At 56.4% G+C, this 19,564-nt stretch overlaps 2 protein-coding genes across 2 annotated transcripts; one reads left to right on the top strand and one right to left on the bottom strand.

Moving 5' to 3' along the window:
- Window positions 1-1,041: 1,041 nt before the first annotated feature.
- On the top strand, window positions 1,042-8,116 carry mrpl17 (mitochondrial ribosomal protein L17). Its single transcript, XM_078535313.1, has 4 exons — window positions 1,042-1,221; window positions 3,824-4,018; window positions 5,523-5,591; window positions 7,568-8,116. The coding sequence occupies exons 2-4, from the start codon at window positions 3,845-3,847 to the stop codon at window positions 7,847-7,849; spliced, it is 525 nt and encodes a 174-aa protein (XP_078391439.1). The 5' UTR covers window positions 1,042-1,221; window positions 3,824-3,844; the 3' UTR covers window positions 7,850-8,116.
- Window positions 8,117-11,736: 3,620 nt separating this feature from the next.
- LOC144673552 (trypsin-like) lies at window positions 11,737-17,586 on the bottom strand. Its single transcript, XM_078535315.1, has 5 exons — window positions 17,547-17,586; window positions 15,956-16,112; window positions 14,580-14,830; window positions 13,576-13,712; window positions 11,737-11,984 (listed from the first exon to the last, which is right to left on the bottom strand). Exons 1-5 carry the CDS (start codon window positions 17,584-17,586, stop codon window positions 11,835-11,837), a joined length of 735 nt encoding a protein of 244 aa, XP_078391441.1. The 3' UTR covers window positions 11,737-11,834.
- Window positions 17,587-19,564: the final 1,978 nt, after the last annotated feature.

The raw sequence follows: 19,564 nt of genomic DNA, 5'->3' as shown, positions 1-19,564 counted from the left end.
GCTGTTTGGTGAATTTCTGGTAAGTATCTGGCCAGCGGTTAAGGCCTTTCTATTCCTAAGGTTTAAAATAGTACAGGAGTTTGCGGTAAGATTAACGAAATACATAAGAGAAGATAAATAATTGAATAATGAAGTAATTAATTCAAACACAGAAGGATGGCAGGGCAGGTGTTGTGCCACGGCTGCAGCATGTGGGAGCTCCTGGATGCTGGTGCGATCCACTACGCCTGTAGTGAGTGTCTGCGGTTTGAGAGGCTTCGACTCAGGGTCTTTGAGCTGGAGGCCGAGCTGCAGACGCTGCGACACATCAGGGAGGGGGGGGGGGGAAAGTTACCCGACGCTTTGTACCAGGAGGCAGTCGTACCCCTTAGGGTAGGGTCTCCCGATTTGGTCAGCGGTCAGGGGGCAGGAGGGTGTGGCTGCCGCTGAGGCAGGGAAGGGGACCCAGGGGGAAGGAGTGCAGGTGTGTCAGCCTCTGCAATTGCCCGACAGGGTTGAGGTTCTCTCGGTTTGTTTGGACGAGAGTGAGGGCTGCAGTGACCTTGGCACCGTGGTACAGGAGGCCATTCAATTTGTGGAGGTGGGGGAGGGGGGGTCGGGGCGCGCGGGGCCCGGTGTGGGGCGGAGCCAGAGCGCACGGGCCCGGTGTGGGGCGGGGTCGGAGCGCGCGGGGCCCGGTGTGGGGCGGAGTCGGGGCGGGCGGGGCCCGGTGTGGGGCGGAGTCGGGGCGCGCGGGGCCCGGTGTGGGGCGGAGTCGGAGCGCGCGGGCCCGAGGGGCGGGGTCGGAGCGTGCGGGGACGGAGGGGCGGAGTCGGAGCGCGCGGGGGGCGGGGTTGGAGCGCGCGGGGAGCGGGCGGGGGGGGGGGGGGGGGGCGGAGTCGGAGCCGGATCGCGCGGGGCCGGGGGGGCGGAGTCGAGGTGGGAGCGCGCGGGGGGCGGGGTTGGAGAGCGCGGGGGGCGGGGTTGGAGGGCGCGGGGGGCGGGGTTGGAGCGCGCGGGGGGCGGGGTGGGAGCGCGCGGGGGGCGGGGTGGGAGCGCGCGACGGCCGGGGGGGCGGAGCCGGAGCTAAGATGGCGGCGCCCGGGCGGCGGTGAAGCGACGGTTGAGATTCGGCCCAAACACAAAGCGGGAGGAAACCGAGTGAAAATCCCGCCCGAGGGGGGACCCGCGGGTGAAGATCCTCAGCCTCGGCCTCGGCCTCGGGTACGGACAGAATCGGAGGTAAATCCCGCCGCGGGAGGAAATCTAGGCGCAGGCTTGGCCCAGGGAGACCAGGCCCCGGCCCCGGGACACCAGGCCCAGGGAGACCAGGCCCCGGCCCCACGGAGACCCCAGGCCCCGGCCCCAGGGAGACCAGGCCCCGGCCCCAGGGAGACCAGGCCCCGGCCCCAGGGAGACCAGGCCCCGGCCCCAGGGAGACCAGGCCCCGGCCCCAGGGAGACCAGGCCCCGGCCCCAGGGAGACCAGGCCCCGGCCCCAGGGAGACCAGGCCCCGGGAGACTCTAACTTATTAAATTTACACCCGTTTCAGAAACGAAACTCATTTTATTTCCACCTCCCAGTTTAACTGGAGCGTCGATACCTTTCAAACCATCAATAATCAGTCATGTTAAACCTGCGATCAACAGTTAGCGAAACTCCTGGAGCGATTTCCCTCTCCGCCCCCCCCTCCCCCCATGTGACTCCCACCCTGGATACTGGGTGTAAATACTCACCTGGGACATTAACCCCCACTCGGGCCCGGCTCCCTGTTTCAGAGATGTGACCTCTGTGGGCTGGGATCTCTGGGGCCTCCCCTCCGCTCACTTGTCCCATCAAACCTCCTCCCACCCGGCCCCCAGGGTTTGTGGGCTCCCAGCTCCACACACCCGGGGACTGGACAGCTTGGGTCAGAAATCCCCAGCTTCTCATGTCCTTTCACTCTGGAGTCCGGCATCTAAACCTCCCTCCCTCCCTCCCTCCCTCCCTCCCTCTCTCCCTCTCTCTCTCTCTCACTCCCTCTCTCTCACTCCCTCTCTCTCTCTGTCTCTCACTCTCTCTCCCCCTCTCTCTCTTCCTCCCTCCCTCTCTCTCCCTCTCCCTCCCTCTCTCTCTCACTCTCTCCCTCCCCCTCTCCCTCCCCCTCTCCCTCCCTCTCTCTCTCTCTTCCTCCCTCTCTCTCCCCCTCTCCCTCTCTCTCTCTCTCTTCCTCCCTCCCTCTCTCCCTCTCTCTCTCTCTCACTTGGTTTGGCTATCTCAGAAGTTCAACTCACCATCAGTGTGGGGACTGGTTTGGGGGGGGGTTGGTGATCAGTGTGGGACTGGTTTTTGGGGGGGGGGTGGTGATCAGTGTGGGACTGGTTTTTGGGGGGGGTGGTGATCAGTGTGGGACTGGTTTTTGGGTGGGGTGGTGATCAGTGTGGGACTGGTTTTTGGGGGGGGGTGGTGATCAGTGTGGGACTGGTTTTGTGGGGGGGCGTGGTGATCAGTGTGGGACTGGTTTTGGGGGGGATGGTGATCAGTGTGGGACTGGTTTTGGGGAGGGGGATGGTGATCAGTGTGGGACTGGTTTTGGGGGGGATGGTGATCAGTGTGGGACTGGTTTTGGGGGGGGGGGTGGTGATCAGTGTGGGACTGGTTTTGGGGGGGGGGTGGTGATCAGTGTGGGACTGGTTTTGTGGGGGGGGATGGTGATCAGTGTGGGACTGGTTTTGGGGGGGATGGTGATCAATGTGGGACTGGTTTTGGGGAGGGGGATGGTGATCAGTATGGGACTGGTTTTGGGGGGATGGTGATCAGTGTGGGACTGGTTTTGGGGGGGGTTGGTGATCAGTGTGGGACTGGTTTTGGGGTGGGGTGGTGATCAGTGTGGGACTGGTTTTGTGGGGGGGGATGGTGATCAGTGTGGGACTGGTTTTGGGGGGGATGGTGATCAGTGTGGGACTGGTTTGGGGAGGGGATGGTGATCAGTATGGGACTGGTTTTGGGGGGGATGGTGATCAGTGTGGGACTGGTTTTGGTGGGGGGGATGGTGATCAGTGTGGGATTGGTTTTGGGGGGGGTTGGTGATCAGTGTGGGACTGATTTTGGGGAGGGGGATGGTGATCAGTGTGGGACTGGTTTTGGGGCGGGAGGGTTGGTGATCAGTGTGGGACTGGTTTTGGGGGGTTGGTGATCAGTGTGGGACTGGTTTTGGGGGGTTGGTGATCAGTGTGGGACTGGTTTTGGGGGGAATGGTGATCAGTGTGGGACTGGTTTTGGGGGGTTGGTGATCAGTGTGGGACTGGTTTTGGAGGGGTTGGTGATCAGTGTGGACTGGTTTTGGGTGGGGGGGGGGAATGGTGTTCAGTGTGGGACTGGTTTTGGGGAGGGGATTGTGTTCAATGTGGGACTGGTTCCTGTTGTGGGGGGTGATCACACTGGGTGCTGGGGTCACTGGTCACTCTGGTACTGGGTCTGTGCGGTGGGGCGTACTAGTCCCTCTGGGTCCGGGGAATAGCGGTCAATCTGGGACTTCTTCTAAGGGGAAGGGGTGCAGTGGTCACTCTGGGTCTTGGTCCTGGGGGCCACTGGTCACTCTGGGACTGGGTCCTGGGGGCCACTGGTCACTCTGGGACTGGGTCCTGGGGGCCACGGGTAACTCTGGAACTGGGTCCTGTGGGGCACTGGTTACCCTGGGACTGGTTCCTGAGGGGCACTGGTCATTCTGGGTACTGGGGGGCACTGGGCACTCTGGACCTGGGTGCGGTGATTGCCCGAGCCTGCGATTGGGACACTCCTGGCCTGCCCTCCCCTCCTGACGCTGTGATTGTTTGTTGACCTCTCTCCACTCCCCTTCCCACAGAACCCCAAACCCCTCGGAAAGATGCGTCTCACCACTGCCCTGTGGATCAGCCATGGCAAGATTGCCCGTCGGATGGGCCTCGGACCCCAATCCCGCCTCAATATGTTACGGAACCTCGTGACTGCGTTAGTCCGGCACGAGAGGATTGAAACCACACTGGCACGGGCCGACGAGGTGAAACCCTACGCTGAGAAGGTAATTCCTCCCCTTGTTCATCTCCAGACGCCCTGCTGTGCGCACAGACTGCAGCTGCTCTCCTCCCCTCCCAACAGCAATATGGTATTTCTCTAGGACCTTGAATTAGTAAAACATCCCAAAAAGCTTCACAGGAGCGATTATCAAACAAAATTTAACCCCGAGTCACGGAAGGAGATATTAGGGACAGGTGACAAAAAGCTGGGTTAAAGAGGGAGGCTTTTGAGCAACATCTTAAGGAGGAGGGAGAGAGAGAAACGGGGTGTTGCGGGATGGAGAGGTTTTGGGAGGGAATTCCAGAGCTCAGGGCCCCCACGCAGCTGAAGGCACGGCCGCCAGTGGTGGAGCGATGGGAATCGGGGGATGGTCAAGAGGCCAGAATTGGACGAGCGCAGAGATCTCGGAGGGTTGTAAGGGGCAGGAGGAGGTTACAGAGAAAAGGAGGGTTGTAGGGACAGGAGGAGGTTACAGAGATAGGAGGTTGTAGGGCCTACAGGAGGTTACAGAGATAGGGAGGGTTGTAGGGGCTGGAGGAGGTTACAGAGATAGGGAGGGTTGTAGGGGCTGGAGGAGGCTACAAAGATAGGGATGGTTGTAGGGGCTGGAAGAGGTTACGGAGATAGGGAGGCTTGTAGGGGCTGGAGGAGGTTACAGAGATAGGGAGGGTTGTAAGGGCTGGAGGAGGTTACAGAGATAGGGAGGGTTGTGGGGGCTGGAGGAGGTTACAGAGATAGGGAGGGTTGTAGGGGCTGGAGGAGGTTGCAGAGATAGGGAGGGTTGTGGGGACTGCAGGAAGTTACAGAGAACTCAGGCGTTGGGCATTATGAGTGTCTTATTTAAAGTAGGGTAAATAAAGATTTCCAGCGGCAGGAGGGTTGGTAACCAGAGGGACACAGATTGAAGAGAATCGGGAAAAGAACCAGAGGGGGAGATGAGGAGAATTTGTTTTTTTACACAGCGAGTTGTTGTGATCTGGAAGGCGCTGCCTGAAAGGGCGGTGGAAGCAGATTCAATAGGAACTTTCAAAAGGGGGAGTTGGAGAAATACTGCAAGGGGGGAGAATTTGCAGGGATATGGGGAGAGAGCAGGAGCGGGTGGCGCAGTGGGACTAGTTAGCGACCTCGTTCAAAGAGCCGATACAGGCACGATGGGCCGAATGTCCTCCTCCTGTGCTGGATGAGTCAATGACTTTAATAAATCACCCCCTCAACCTTCTCTGTTCGAAGGAGAACAGTCCCAGCTTCTCCAGTCTCTCCACGTGAACTGAAGGTGCTTCGAGGCGATTGAAGTCGAGGCCATTGCGCCTGAGGGTGGAGGAAATTAGTCAAACGCTTCGAAGTGGGGGTGGGGTGTGCAAGAGAGTGGGATCAGTTCTGGGATTGCTGTGGGGCAGAGCGAGGGTGGGGCTGATGGGCTGAGTGGCCTCTTTCTGTCAGGGAGAGAGAGAGTGAGGGAGAGGGGGGGAGTTTGCGAATGTTCACTGACCTCCCGTTTTGCTTTCTAGCTGGTGGACTATGCGAAGCGGGGTGACACGGACGACAGGGCCATGAAGATGGCTGACTTCTGGCTGACGGTCAGTATCGCCCCCGCGCGGGGGCGTTGCGAGGTTGGTCCGCGGGGAGCTTGCTGTGTGCAGAATGGCTGCCGTGCTTTCCTGGATGGCCACAGCGACGAGCCTTCACGGAAAGGTGGCCGCCAGGGTGGACGATCCCTGCCGGCTCCGTTCGAGAGGCCGTGCGAGGGTGTGATGCCGCACTTGGAGGATCAGCCGCATGCCATTCCATTTACCCAGGCAGAGCGTGTTCCCCCTCCCTCCCTCAGCACGTCCCAAAGGCTGGGTTGTGACTGGCTTCAACCGGAGGACACTCTCTCTCTCTCTCTCTCTCTCCCCCTACCCTGTCCTGCAGCCATGTGCAGGGGCACGGGGCAGTCCCAGGCTGCTGACCACCCGGGGTAAGTTCCGCGCCGTGTGGGAGGTTTGAAAGCCGTGTCCATGCCAGTGGCTGAGCCGTCCCGCTCTGATTCGGCCTTGGATGGCAGCGAGCGGGACTTTTGAGAGGAGTCAGGATCCCCTGAAGCAGCCTCACAGTCAACGGAGGGTTTTTCGTGGTCACTGGGGCTGGCGATTTATGCACAGCAAGCTCCCACAAACAGCGATGGGACCATAAAGCCCGATCATCTGGTTTTTTTTTTAGTGAGATGGTGATAGGTGTGGGACACTGGAGGGTTGGGGGGGAGGGGATCTTGCTCTGCTGCTCTTCCAAATACTGCCCGTGGGATTGGTTATTTCCACTGAGGCAGCAGCTCGGGGCTTAGTTTAAGGGCACATATTGAAGACTGGCCCTCTCGACAGCGCAGCCCCCCTCCCCCACCCCTGTCTTGCCCTCTGACAGCCCAGCCCCCCACCCCCACCCCGGCTCTTGCCCTCTGACAGCCCAGCCCCCCTCCCCCCGGCTCTTGCCCTCTGACAGCCCAGCCCCCCTCCCCCCGGCTCTTGCCCTCTGACAGCCCTGCCCCTCTATCCCAGCTCTTGCCCTCCGACAGCGCAGCCCCCCTCCCCCGGCTCTTGCCCTCTCGACAGCACAGCCCCCCTCCCCGCGGCTCTTGCCTTCCGACAGCGCAGTGCCCCCACCCCCACCGGCTCCTGCCCTCTCGACAGCGCTGCATTCACTGCATCGTCTCGGTTTGCAGGACTCGAGTCTCGAGCGGGATTTGAATCCACGACTTTCTGACTCGGTTGCGAGAGGAAGAGGGAGAGAGAGGTAGCGAGAGAGAGGGAGAGCGCGCGAGAGAGAGAGCGCGCGAGAGAGAGAGTGCACGCGAGAGAGAGTGCGCGCGAGAGAGAGTGCGCGCGAGAGAGAGTGCGCGCGAGAGAGAGTGCGCGCGAGAGAGAGCGCGCGCGAGAGAGAGCGCGCGCGAGAGAGAGCGCGCGCGAGAGAGAGCGCGCGCGAGAGAGAGCGCGCGCGAGAGAGAGCGCGCGCGAGAGAGAGCGCGCGCGAGAGAGAGCGCGCGCGAGAGAGAGCGCGCGCGAGAGAGAGCGCGCGCGAGAGAGAGCGCGCGCGAGAGAGCGCGCGCGCGAGAGAGAGCGCGCGCGAGAGAGAGCGCGCGCGAGAGAGAGCGCGCGCGAGAGAGAGCGCGCGCGAGAGCAAGAGAGAGAGAGCGCGCGCGAGAGCAAGAGAGAGAGAGCGCGCGCGAGAGCAAGAGAGAGAGAGCGCGCGCGAGAGCAAGAGAGAGAGAGCGCGCGCGAGAGCAAGAGAGAGAGAGCGCGCGCGAGAGCAAGAGAGAGAGAGCGCGCGCGAGAGCAAGAGAGAGAGAGCGCGCGCGAGAGCAAGAGAGAGAGAGCGCGCGCGAGAGCAAGAGAGAGAGAGCGCGCGCGAGAGCAAGAGAGAGAGAGCGCGCGCGAGAGAGAGAGTCAGAGAGCGAGCACTGAACACACTGAACCACGACTGACGCTGCGAAGGAAGTTTTTATTTTAGGCCTGCGTATGGGGTGAGGTGTGTGCTGAGTGGCGTGTTCCTGGGAATAAACCCCTCTCTATTCTCCCGTCAGGAGAAAGATCTCATCCCGAAGCTGTTCCAGGTCTTGGCTCCACGATTCCAGGACCACCAGGGGAGTTACGTTCGGATGATGCAGATCCCGACCCGCCAGAAGGACAGCGCCAAAATGGCGGCCATCGAGTACCGACGCAACCCTCTGCCCCCCCTCATCGCCCGGCGCCCGGGGGCCAACGAGAAGACCCTGGTCAATCAGCTGCTGAAGGGCTACAGGGAGGAGGCGGCGCGGAAGGGGACCTCGGGCACAGGTGAATCCCAGGCCTCCAGTGCAGCCTAGCTGGGAGCTCCAACCGTTAGGGACAGAAGGCAAGGCAATGGATTGCGATCGCTTCCCTGCACCCCAGCCCTTCTCCTCCCGGGGACCATCAACCATTTCAGGCTGCTCGGGGGCATATCTGGGATTGTATTCCCATCGCACTTGGTCTTCTGGGTATCACTGACAGCCTTGGGCATGAACCTGGGCACGACTCTTGGTCACTCAGAGATCTGGCTCGCTTGTAAAAACTGTGTATAATATTAAACCCACAAGGTGTGATTCTCTCTCTCTCTCTCTCTCGTGTCTCCTGGGATCCTTCGGTCTGATCTTGCCCTCCTGTAATTGTCACACTTTATCCGGTCAGACACTCTGGCAGCCTTAACTCCCCTTCAAATTTATAATTAGCCCTGTAATTTATTTGAATTTTCCTGGATATATTTGTCGGCCCACACTGAGCTAGCCGTCCTTACCAGGTTTTTCATTCTTTCGCAGAATGTGGGCATCACTGGCCAGGCCAACATTTATTGCCCATTCCCTAATTGCCCCCTTGAGATGGTGGTGGTGAGCTGCCTCCTTGAACCGCTGCAGTCCCTGCGGTGTAGGTACACCCACAGTGCTGTTAGGGAGGGAGTTCCAGGATTTTGACCCAGCGACAGCGAAGGAACGGCCGATATATTTCCAAGTCAGGATGATGAGTGACTTTGGAGGGGAACTTCCAGGTGGTGGTGTTCCCATCTGTCTGCTGCCCTTGTCCTTCTAGTTGGGAGAGATCGCAGTTTGGAAGGTGCTGTTGAAGGAGTCTTGATGACTTGCTGCAGTGCATCTTGTAGATGGTACACACTGCTGCTACTGTGCGTCGGTGGGGGAAGGAGTGAATGTTTGTGGATGTGGTGCCAATCAAGCGGGGCTGCTTTGACGGTGTCGAGCTTCTTGAGTGTTGTGGGAGCTGCACTCATCCAGGCAAGTGGGGAGTATTCCATCACACTCCTGGTTTGTGCCTTGCAGATGGTGGACAGGCTTTGGGAAGTCAGGAGTTGAGTTAATCGCCACAGGATTCCCAGCCTCTGACCTGCTCTTGTAGCCACAGTATTTATATGGCTAGTCCAGTTCAGTTTCTGGTCAATGATAGCCCCCAGGATGTTGATAGTGAGAGATTCAGTGATGGTAATGCTATTGAATGTCAAGGAGGGATGGTCAGATTTTCTCTTGTTGAAGATGGCACTTGTGTGGCGTGAATGCTTCTTGCCACTTGTCAGCCCAAGCCTGGATATTGTCCAGGTCTTGCTGCATTTACACATGGACTACTTCAGTATCTGAGGAGTCACTAATGGTGCTGAACATTGTGCAATCATCAACGAACATCCCCACTTCTGACCTTATGATGGAAGGAAGGTCATTGATGAAGCAGCTGAAGATGGTTGGGCCGAGGACACTACCCTGAGAAACTCCTGCAGTGATGTCCTGGAGCTGAGATGACTGACCTCCAGCAACCACAACCATCTTCCTTTGTGCTAGGCATGACTCCAACCAGCGGAGAGTTTTCCCCCTGATTCCCATCGACTAGGGCTCCCTGAGTCAAATGCTGCCTTGATGTCAAGGGCAGTCACTCTCCCACCTCACCACCAGTTTGAGAGACGTTGCAAATCACACACGGCAGAAGAGGTCCTTCGGCCCATCGAGTCTGCACCGACACGTGACAAACACCTGACCTACCTACCTAATCCCATTTACCAGCACGTGGCCCATAGCCTTGAATGTTATGAAGTGCCAAGTGCTCATCCAGCTACTTTTTAAAGGATGCGAGGCAACCTGCCTCCACCACCCTCCCAGGCAGTGCATTCCAGGCCGTCACTGCCCTCTGGGTAAAAACGTTTTTCCTCACATCGCCCCTAAACCTCCTGCCCCTCACCTTGAACTTATGTCCTCTCCTGACTGACCCTTCAACTAAGGGGAACAGCTGCTCCCTATCCACCCTGTCCATGCCCCTCATAATCTTGTTCACCTCGATCAGGTCGCCCCTCAGTCTTTCTCTGCTCCAACGAAAACAACCCAAGTCTATCCAACCTCTCTTCATAACTTAAAATGTTTCATCCCAGGCAACATCCTGGTCAATCTCCTCTGCACCCCCTCCAGTGCAAACACATCCTTCCTATAATGTGGCGACCAGAACTGTACACAGTACTCCAGCTGTGGCCTCACCAAGGTTCTATACAACTCCAACATGAGGGTCATGTGGACTCAAAACGTCGACTCTTTTCTCCACCGATGCTGCCAGACCTGCTGAGTTTTTCCAGGTAATTCTGTTTTTGTTTCAAACATGACCTCCCTACTTCTGTAATCTATGCCTCGATTGATAAAGGTAAGTGTCCCATTTGCCTTTTTCACCACCCCACTAACATGCCCCTCTGCCTTCAGAGATCTATGGACACACACGCCAAGGTCCCTTTGTTCCTCAGAACTTCCTAGTGCCATGCCGTTCATTTAATACTTCCTTGTCAAATTACTCCTTCCAAAGTGTATCACCTCACACTTTTCAGGGTTAAATTCCCTCTGACACTTAGCTGCCCATTTGACCATCCCGTTGCATAGCTCAGCTTGGGAGAGATTAATTTCCCCAAGATTGGTCCACCTGGTTCAGCCCGCAGAATCCAGAGTCGGGAGGTCATGACCTGAGATCTGGCTTGAGAACTTTAAAACAATAATAAAAATTCATATGGGGATCATTGGCAAGGCCGACATTTTAATGTCCAGCCCTAGCGGCCCCAGAGAAAGTGGTGGTGAGCCGCCCTCTTGAACTGCTGGTCGTGGTTTAATCCGTCTCAGGACTTCACGTCAGAGGGCAGTTAGGAGGCGACCATGTTGGTGTCGGACAAGTCAAATATGCTGTGGGATCTTGCTGTCTGCAAAATGGCTGCCACTGAATAATTGCATGCAGTGTTGCTGCAGGTTTCAGAGAGGGGTTGTGGATGTGTCCATTTAGCTCATTCTCATCCTGCAGCCTCCCCACCCCCAAGGCCATCGCCGCATTGTCCACGTTTGGCGGCAATGAGCCTGTTGGCTCAGGATAGGACGGCTCTCAGTCGCGAGGCCTACTGCAGTTCAGTTGCCACCCTGCCACAGTCTACCCACCTGGTAAAGGAAGCTGGAACAATGGGAGTTTTGCAGGAGCCTGAGTGAAGCAGGGACGTTTAGACCAGGGGAGGAAGCCATGGCGATGGTCTTTGTGACACTGATCCCACTGCCTCCCCACCCCGTGCCCTCTCCTCTTATCCCTGTGTCTTCCTCGAATTCAAATATCGGGCCAGCTTTCTCTTAAGAATGCAGTAAACCTTGCCTCAGACAAAGCGTGCAATGGTCCAGAATTCCTCTGAGGCTTGCTCTTAACTCACCAGCTCTCGCTGCGCACCACTTTAAAATCGTTCACCATTCAGCGGACAGCATCCCTGAGGAAGCAGGGGAGGAGGCTATTCGGCCCCTCACCTGCTGTTCAATCAGATCTCGGCTGATCTACACCACAGCTCGGTTCCAGCTGACCCCTTCAGCATCCTCAGCCCCTTTTTCTTGGTGGGGTGGGGGGGCGTTGGAAGAGAGTTCCAGAGTTCCACTCCCCGTTGTGTGAAGGAGTGCTTCCTGACATCACCCCCTGAACGGTCTGGCTCGAATTTTAACGTTCCACCCCCTTGTTCTGGACTCTTTCCCCCCACACCCCCCACCAGAGGAAATAGTTTCTCTCTATCGACCCTATTGAATCCTTTGATCATCTTCAACCGCTCGGTTAGTAAACGCAAGCCAACAGGAGCCAAGCTGATGCGATCGATGCGGGGGGGAGAACATTGAGGGTGGGAGCTCCTCAGACTGGAAAAGACAAAGTCTGGTGTATTTTTGCAATTCTTTTTATTGATTTTTTTCCATGAGCTGGTACAGAGAGGTCAGGCCTCGGACACGGAGCAGAGAATGATTCAGCACCATATTAGCTCGGAGGGCTCTCCCCCGCCAAGTGATGAGCTCAGTTTGCGGCGATGATGTCCTGGATCCAGGAGACGTATTTGCAGACCCTGGTGTAGACTCCGGGGTAGCCTTTATCTGCACAGCCGTACCCCCAGGACACGACGCCCTGGAGCACTCCATTACACACGACCGGACCACCCGAGTCTCCCTGTGGAAGAACAGCACATCAAATCCATCAGCAGCTCCGCATGGTGAGGTCAGCGCTTAAAGAGAGTTCTAAACCCGCCTGCTCACCGCAAACACTCAACCACGCCGAATATTGGCCAACCTCCCATGGCACAGCTTCCCCCTGGTTCATCTTGCATTTATATAGCGCCTGTATCATAGTAAAACGTCCCCAAGAAGCTTCGCAGCCACGTTAATCAGACGGCATTTGACATGGAGTCCCGTAAGGAAATATTAGGGACGGGTGATCAGAACCTCGGTCAAAAAGGCTGGAGCGTCTTAAAGGAGGAGAGAGAGAGAGAGAGCACGTGAACAAGAGAGAGACAGAGAGGTGGAGAGGTTTAGGGAGGGAATTCATCAGCTTAACTCCCCAGGCAGCTGAAGGCACGGCCGCCAATGGTTGAGCGATGGGAATTGGGGGATGGCCAAGAGGCCGGAATTGGAGGAGCGCAGAGATCTTGGAGCGTTGTAGGGACTGAGATGGTTACAGAGATAGGGAGGGATGTAGGGGCTGGAGGAGGTTACGGAAATAGGGAGGGATGTAGGGGTTGGAGGAGGTTACAGAGATAGGGAGGGTTGTAGGGGTTGGAGGAAGTTATGGAGATAGGGAGGGATGTAGGGGCTGGAGGAAGTTATGGAGATAGGGAGGATTGTAGGGGCTGGAGGAGGTTACAGAGATAGGGAGGGATGTAGGGGCTGGAGGAGGTTACGGAGATAGGGAGGGTTGTAGGGGCAGGAGGGGGTTATGGAGATAGGGTTGTAGGGGCTGGAGGAGGTTACAGAGTTGGGGTTGCAGGGGCTGGAGGAGGTTACAGAGATAGGGAGGGTTGTAGGGGCTGGAGTAGGTTACAGAGATGGGGAGGGGTGTAGGAGCTGGAGGAGGTTACAGAGATAGGGAGGGGTGTAGGGGCTGGAGGAGGTTAAGGAAATAGGGAGGGGTGTAGGGGCTGGAGGAGGTTACAGAGATAGGGAGGGATGTAGGGGCTGGAGGAGGTTACAGAGATAGGGAGGGGTGTAGGGGCTGTGTCGAGTTCAATGTATCCAACAATAAGTAACATTGGCTGCGCTCCTGTGGGATTTCTGGTGGCGGGTCTGAGGATGAAGGTGTGAAGTGTGGGGTTATTGTCTGTCACCGAAATGGCTGTGGGTCCCCGTAAGGTCAGCATGTCTGCTGTAGGATGGAGCAACAGGTCCCTTGACCAGCTCCTCCAGCTCTCACTCAATGTCCTGCCACGTGTTGGAAATGGGTTTTTGGGGGGGGTGGGGGGTGTGGTTTGAAATTGAATCGGGACATCACACTGAACAACATCCACGGCCACCGTCACCTCGTGAGGGCAGCAGGAGGCTGAATGACCACCCCACTGGGGCCCTGAGGAGCAGTCCGAGCTTACGTACAGACTGCTACCCTAGATCACCTGGTTCAGGACGGCCATTCGCTCCATCCTGTTCATGCTGGCTCTCCCAGGGAGCAATCCAGTTGAGCCCCGCTCTTACTGCCTTTACCCCCCCTCCCCTCCCCGTGATAGGGAGCGGGGGTCCCTCTGGGATGTCCCGTATTGTTCAAGGGCCCGTACCTGGCAAGAGTCCTTCCCGCCATCCAGATAACCGACGCACATCATGTTGTTTGTAATCAGCCCCGGGTAGGAACCTTCACAATCGGCATCACTGAGAACTGGGGCATCCAGGCACTGCAGCTGGTCCCCGCTGACCTCTAAATCAAAGCAAAGGTCAGAGGTTAGAGGGCACGCGAGCTTATCCACACCTACACGGGGGTCAAAACATTCGGTGCTGCACATTCTCACTTCCAACGTACGATCGGGCGTTTCCATAACCCCCTCAGCGCATCTCACAACACCTCACAGCCAGTGACGCACTTTTAATCAAGTCTTGGACGGGGGGGAGACAGAGCAGCTGGTTTGTGCACAGCAAGATCCCGCGAACAGCAAAAGAGACAATTACTGGATGATCTGTTTCGGTGTTGGGGGTGGGGATGCGCATTGGGCCCAGGTCACCGGGCAGAGCTCCCACCCTCTCCTCTCCGAAACGCAGGGGCCGGGAGATCTTTCACACCCGCCTGAGGGGACAGGCGAGGACTGGGCGAGGAAGCGTCTCGCCTGAAAAAGACAGCACCGCTGGGTGGGCAGCGCTCCCTCGGCGCTGACGCCAGGAGTGCTCAGGTTTCTGGAGTGAACCTCAGAGCTGTTTGTGGGATCTTTCTGCGCAGAGTGAGGCAGCTTGCGGCATTTAGCTGGAGGTCGACACGCCCTGCGCCTCAGGGTAATGGGTCGGGTGAAGGGTTGAGGCGCTCGAGGGAGAGAGGCGGGAGTTTGCGCTGCACCAACAGGAAGAGGCGCCGGCCGCCTTCAAGGCGAGGAGCGTCCTTTGCTGATAAATGTCGGCCTGTTGACTGAAGACCCCGTGGGATTATTGCGATCGGTGCAGCTCCGTGTCAGGGCCACCATCTTGCGGCCCATTGCTAAACCCTGACCTCCCTCCCACACACCCCCCCTCCCCCCCCCCCCCCAGCGAGCACTCGCAGTGACCCGGGGCCCGAGTCAACTCCCTCTCTGCCCCTTACCGCTGGATTCGGTCTTTCCCCAGCCGGATATCAGGCAATATTCCCCGGCGGAGGCACAGCTGCTGGGCAGGGCGATGGGCCCCACGTGGTCGTTGAGCGCGGCGGGTTTGGACAGTTTGATCAGCATGACGTCGTTGTCCAGCGTCTTGTGGTTAAACCCGGGGTGTCTGATGACTTTGACGGATTTAATGAATTGCTCGGTGCCCTCTCTGGCCGCGATGTCGTGCTCGCCCAGACGCACCTGGACACGTCTAAGGAACAAGATAGAGAACCAGCTTAGAGCGAGACGGCGGTTGACCGGCGGCCATCTTGCTTCAGCCCTTTGGCGCGCACAGCGCTAACTCGGGTTTTCCCCCCCGTCAGCTCCCTGGGCTGGGAATGACAGGAAAGGGAACGCTAGTCTGTTTTCCACGGGGCAATGAGAAGGCCTCGTGAACACTTGGGAAGACAGGCCTGTTGGGCCTGGTCCTCCATTTTGTTGCCAATGGCGCCTGTTGAGCGCCGGCTTACAGCCCTTGCTCAATATCCCTCAGTTGCTTAACCCCCCCCCCACCCCGCAAGCAAGTTTCATCTCTTGCAGCAATAATTTTTCATCTGAGGGTCCTTTGGGTTCCCCCCCCTTTATGCGGATAGTTGTTCCGGCCTTCCTCCCTTCCAAAAAGGAACCAACGGAATTCCAGGTAGGCCAAAGGCCAGACCCTGAGGCATGCAGTGGTCGAGGGGGTTTGTAGGGGCTGGAGGAGATGGGGATGGTGAGGCTGTGGGATCGGAACACACGTGTTTTAGATTCAATGTGTTACCGGACTGGGAGCCGATGTCGGTCAGTCAGTAACAGGGAGCCATGTGTGAACGGGGCTTGATGCGAGTTAGGATACGGGGGGGGGGGTTGCTGTAGAGTTTTGGATGAGTTGAAGGTCACAGAGAGGGGGGGAGATGGCAGGGCGGCCATTGGAGTGTTGGAACGGTCGAGGCTGAAGGATCATGAAGACATGACGAGGGTTTCTGCAGTCGATCAGCTGAGGCAGGGGTGGGGTGGGCTGATGTTACGGAGGTGGAAATGGGCGGTCTTGGCGATGGGGATGATAGGGGGATGGATGCTCAGCTCAGGGTGAATTGGACAATGAGGGTGAGAATGGTCTGGTCAGATAGTGACCAGGGAGGGGAAGGCGGGGGTATCGGTGACTGGGGATCGGAGTTGCTCACGGGGACCGAAGGCAATGGCTTCGGTCGTCCCAACCCTCCCCACACGATGCAAACCCAATCTTGGGAGGCTCATCGAGAAGCCTGCGAAACTCGAGAACCAAGCTCTGGGTTCGAAGCATCAACTCTCCCTTTGATCGTTGACCCTCTTTTCACGCAGAGCCCTCGGTACTTGCCTCTGAAAGCAGTGAGCGGCGGAGACCACCCATTGGGGGTGGATCAGAGACCCCCCACACATGTGCCATCCCACGTTGAGAGAGACAATCCAAGGCACTGAGTGCTTCGCACACTCGTAACCACCAACAATCTTGTCGTCATCGCGAGGGGCAGCAGCTGTGGTACCAAGAGAAGAGAGATCACCGTTAAACACCGGAGTAAACGGAGGGACAAGCAGCACAGAGAGAGAGAGAGGGAGAGAGACTGAGAGGGACAGAGAGAGAGAGAGAGACGGAGAGATCACCGTTAAACACTGGAGTAAACGGAGGGACAAGCAGCAGAGTGAGAGAGGGAGAGACAGAGAGGGAGAGACAGAGAGGGAGAGAGACAGAGAGAGAGACAGAGAGAGAGACAGAGGGACAGAGAAAGGCAGAGAGAGGGAGAGACAGAGAGAGAGACAGTGAGAGAGAGACAGTGAGTGAGAGAGAGACAGTGAGAGAGAGAGACAGAGAGGGAGAGAGACAGAGAGGGAGAGAGACAGAGGGAGAGAGAGAGGGAGAGACTGCGAGAGAGAGATAGAGAGAGAGACAGCGAGTGAAAGACAGAGAGAGGGAGAGACAGTGAGAGAGAGGGACAGAGAGAGAGAGACAGAGACAAAGAGAGAGACACAGTGAGAGAGAGAGACAGTGAGAGAGAGAGACAGTGAGAGAGAGAGACAGTGAGAGAGAGAGACAGTGAGAGAGAGAGACAGAGGGAGAGAGAGACAGCGAGTCAGAGAGACAGACAGAGAGGGAGAGAAAGAGAGAGAGGGAGAGAGACAGAGAGTGAGAGAGACAGTGAGTGAGAGAGAGGGAGAGACAGCGAGTGAGAGAGACAGAGAGAGAGGGGGAGACCGAATGAGAGAGACAGAGTGAGAGTGAGACAGAGAGGGAGGGAGAGAGAGAGAGAGACAGTGAGTGAGAGAGAGGGAGAGACAGACAGCGAATGAGAGGGGGAGACAGTGAGTGAGAGAGACAGAGTGAGAGACAGAGTGTGAGTGAGAGAGAGGGAGAGACAGCGAGTGAGAGAGAGAGGGAGAGACAGCGAGTGAGAGAGAGAGGGAGAGACAGCGAGTGAGAGAGACAGACAGAGAGGGAGAGAGTGAGAGTGAGTCAGAGAGAGACAGACAGACAGAGCCAGAGAGAGACAGTGAATGAGAGAGTCAGAGAGAGAGGGAGAGAGCCAGGGAGGGAGACAGTGAGTGAGAGAGAGGGAGAGACAGCGAGTGAGAAAGACGGAGAGAGACAGTGAGTGAGAGAGACAGTGAGAGAGAGAGAGGGGGAGACAGCAAGTGAGACAGAGAGGGAGTGAGAGAGAGAGAGAGACAGAGAGTGAGAGAGAGAGAGACAGAGTGGGAGAGAGAGGGACAGAGACAGAGAGTAAGAGACAGAGAGTAAGAGACAGAGAGTGAGAGAGACAGAGAGTGAGAGAGACAGAGAGTGAGAGAGACAGCAAGTCAGAGAGACAGAGGGTGAGAGAGATGGGCTGGGAAAGAGTTCAACAGGAGGAGCAGAGAGAGTGAGAGGAAACCCGAGAGAGCCACGGGGAAGAAAGGAAGTCGGACACGTTTACCAGCAAAGCCCAGTGACACGGCCAGCAGAAGGATCTTCATCGTTGCTTCAGGTTTCACGATGGCTGACTGCAGACAGCAGGGCTGTTTTATAGGCTGTAGGAGCTCTGCTATCAGAGAATGACACCAACACAAGATTCATTAATGATCACAAGTGGGGGATATGTCCTTGGGACCATGAGGAGCAGGTGTGTGTTTCTCAGTTACTTTTCCTGGGCTGTGTATCACACTTAAGCCTGGCTCAGCTCTGGTGGGCTAATCTGTTGGTCGGTTAGCTAAGACCATCAGACCATAAGACATAGGAGCAGAAATTAGGCCATTCGGCCCATCGAGTCTGCTCCGCCATTCAATCATGGCTGATAAGTTTCTCAACCCCATTCTCCCGCCTTCTCCCTATAACCATTGATCCCCTTATCAATCAAGAACCTATCTATCTCAGTCTTACATGCACTCAATGACCTGGCCTCCACAGCCTTCTGTGGCAATGAATTCCATAGACTCACCACTCTCTGGCTAAAGAAGTTTCTCCTCATCTCTGTTCTAAAATGTCTTCCCTTTACTCTGAGCCTGTGCCCTCGGGTCCTAGTCTCTCCTACAAATGGAAACATCTTCCCCACGTCCACTCTATCCAGGCCTTTCAGTATTCTGTAAGTTTCAATCAGATCCCCCCTCATCCTTCTAAACTCCATCGAGTATAGACCCAGAGTCCTCAAACGTTCCTCATATGTTAAGCCTTTCATTCCTGGGATCATTCTCGTGAACGTCCTCTGGACCCTCCAGGGACAGCACATCCTCCCTGAGATACGGGGCCCAAAATTGCTCACAATATTCTAAATGTGGTCTGACCAGAGCCTTATAAAGCATCAGCAGCACATCCCTGCTTTTATATTCTAGTCCTCTCGCAATAAATGCCAACATTGCATTTGCCTTCCTAACTACCGACTCAACCTGCAAGTTAACCTTAAGAGAATCCTGGACTAGGACTCCCAAGTCCCTTTGCACTCCAGATTTTTGAATTCTCTCCCCATTTAGAAAATAGTCTATGCCTCTATTCTTCCTACCAAAGTGCATGACCTCACACTTCCCCACGTTGTATTCCATCTGCCACTTCTTTGCCCATTCTCCTAACCTGTCCAAATCGTCCTGCAGCCTCCCCGCCTCCTCAATACTACCTGTCTCTCCCCCTACCTTTGTATCATCTGCAAACTTAGCCAGGATGCTCTCAGTTCTTTTGTGCAGAATTTCATTACTTGGGGCTGTTTTCTCTGGGTGAGCGAGGGCCGAAAGGTGCTCATATACCTTAATTTGAAAGTAGAGTCCGTGTCCAATTTGGGGTCAACGATACAAAATGGTGGTGTAGTGTGACATCACTCAGGGAATCCGAGCTGCTATGGCAATGCACTTTTACACGCATGTTGCAACCTAGAGCTATGGATAGTAATGCAAGAGGCACCAATTTCTTTCACATGGCTGGAATCTCTCCCACTCTTACTGTCTGCCATTGCCATGTGTTGGAAGGGTTTACAACTTGATACTCAACCTGTTTGGCTGCAGTATAAACGCACCCTTCTTGGCCATCAACTCCTGGAGTGGGACTCAAACCCGGAGCTTCTGGCTCAGAGGTTACCCACCGCTCCACAAGACCTCTCCCAATATGAGACAGTCACCAATAAATCCAACGGGGAATTCAGGAGAAACTTCTTTACCCAGAGAGTTGGGGAGAATGTGGAACTTGCTCCCACAGGGAGTGATGGAGGTGAATAGTGTCGATGCATTTAAGGGGGAAGCTGGATAAACACATGAGGGAGAGAGGAATAGAAGGATAGGGTGATGGGGTGAGATGAAGAGGGGGTGGGAGGAGGCGCGTGTGGAGCAGAAACACCAGCACAGAGCAGATGGGCCAAATGGCCTGTTGCTATGCTGGGAATTCTGTGGAATTCAGTGAAAGAATTCTCTAAATTTAGAGTGTAAAATAACCCTTAACAATTGAGTAAGAATGGACAGGGATATAATGTGGGAA

The sequence above is a fragment of the Cetorhinus maximus genome, unplaced genomic scaffold, assembly GCF_964194155.1.
Source record: "Cetorhinus maximus unplaced genomic scaffold, sCetMax3.hap1.1 HAP1_SCAFFOLD_382, whole genome shotgun sequence".
Classification (NCBI taxonomy): Eukaryota; Metazoa; Chordata; class Chondrichthyes; order Lamniformes; family Cetorhinidae; genus Cetorhinus; species Cetorhinus maximus.
The sequence above is the reverse complement of the archived record's forward strand: the minus strand, read 5'-3'. Positions and strand labels throughout refer to the sequence as shown.

Bases quoted from the DNA above. Each gene is read 5' to 3' on its own strand.
- LOC144673552 (XM_078535315.1), bottom strand. From the start codon at position 17,586: ATGAAGATCCTTCTGCTGGCCGTGTCACTGGGCTTTGCTG. The intron at 16,113-17,546 runs GTAAACGTGTCC...TTGGTACCACAG, and splicing joins CGTGTCACTGGGCTTTGCTG to CTGCTGCCCCTCGCGATGAC. The intron at 14,831-15,955 runs GCAAGTACCGAG...CTTGTTCCTTAG, and splicing joins GCCGCTCACTGCTTTCAGAG to ACGTGTCCAGGTGCGTCTGG.
- mrpl17 (XM_078535313.1), top strand. From the start codon at position 3,845: ATGCGTCTCACCACTGCCCTGTGGATCAGCCATGGCAAGATTGCCCGT. The intron at 4,019-5,522 runs GTAATTCCTCCC...TTTGCTTTCTAG, and splicing joins TGAAACCCTACGCTGAGAAG to CTGGTGGACTATGCGAAGCG. The intron at 5,592-7,567 runs GTCAGTATCGCC...TTCTCCCGTCAG, and splicing joins TGGCTGACTTCTGGCTGACG to GAGAAAGATCTCATCCCGAA.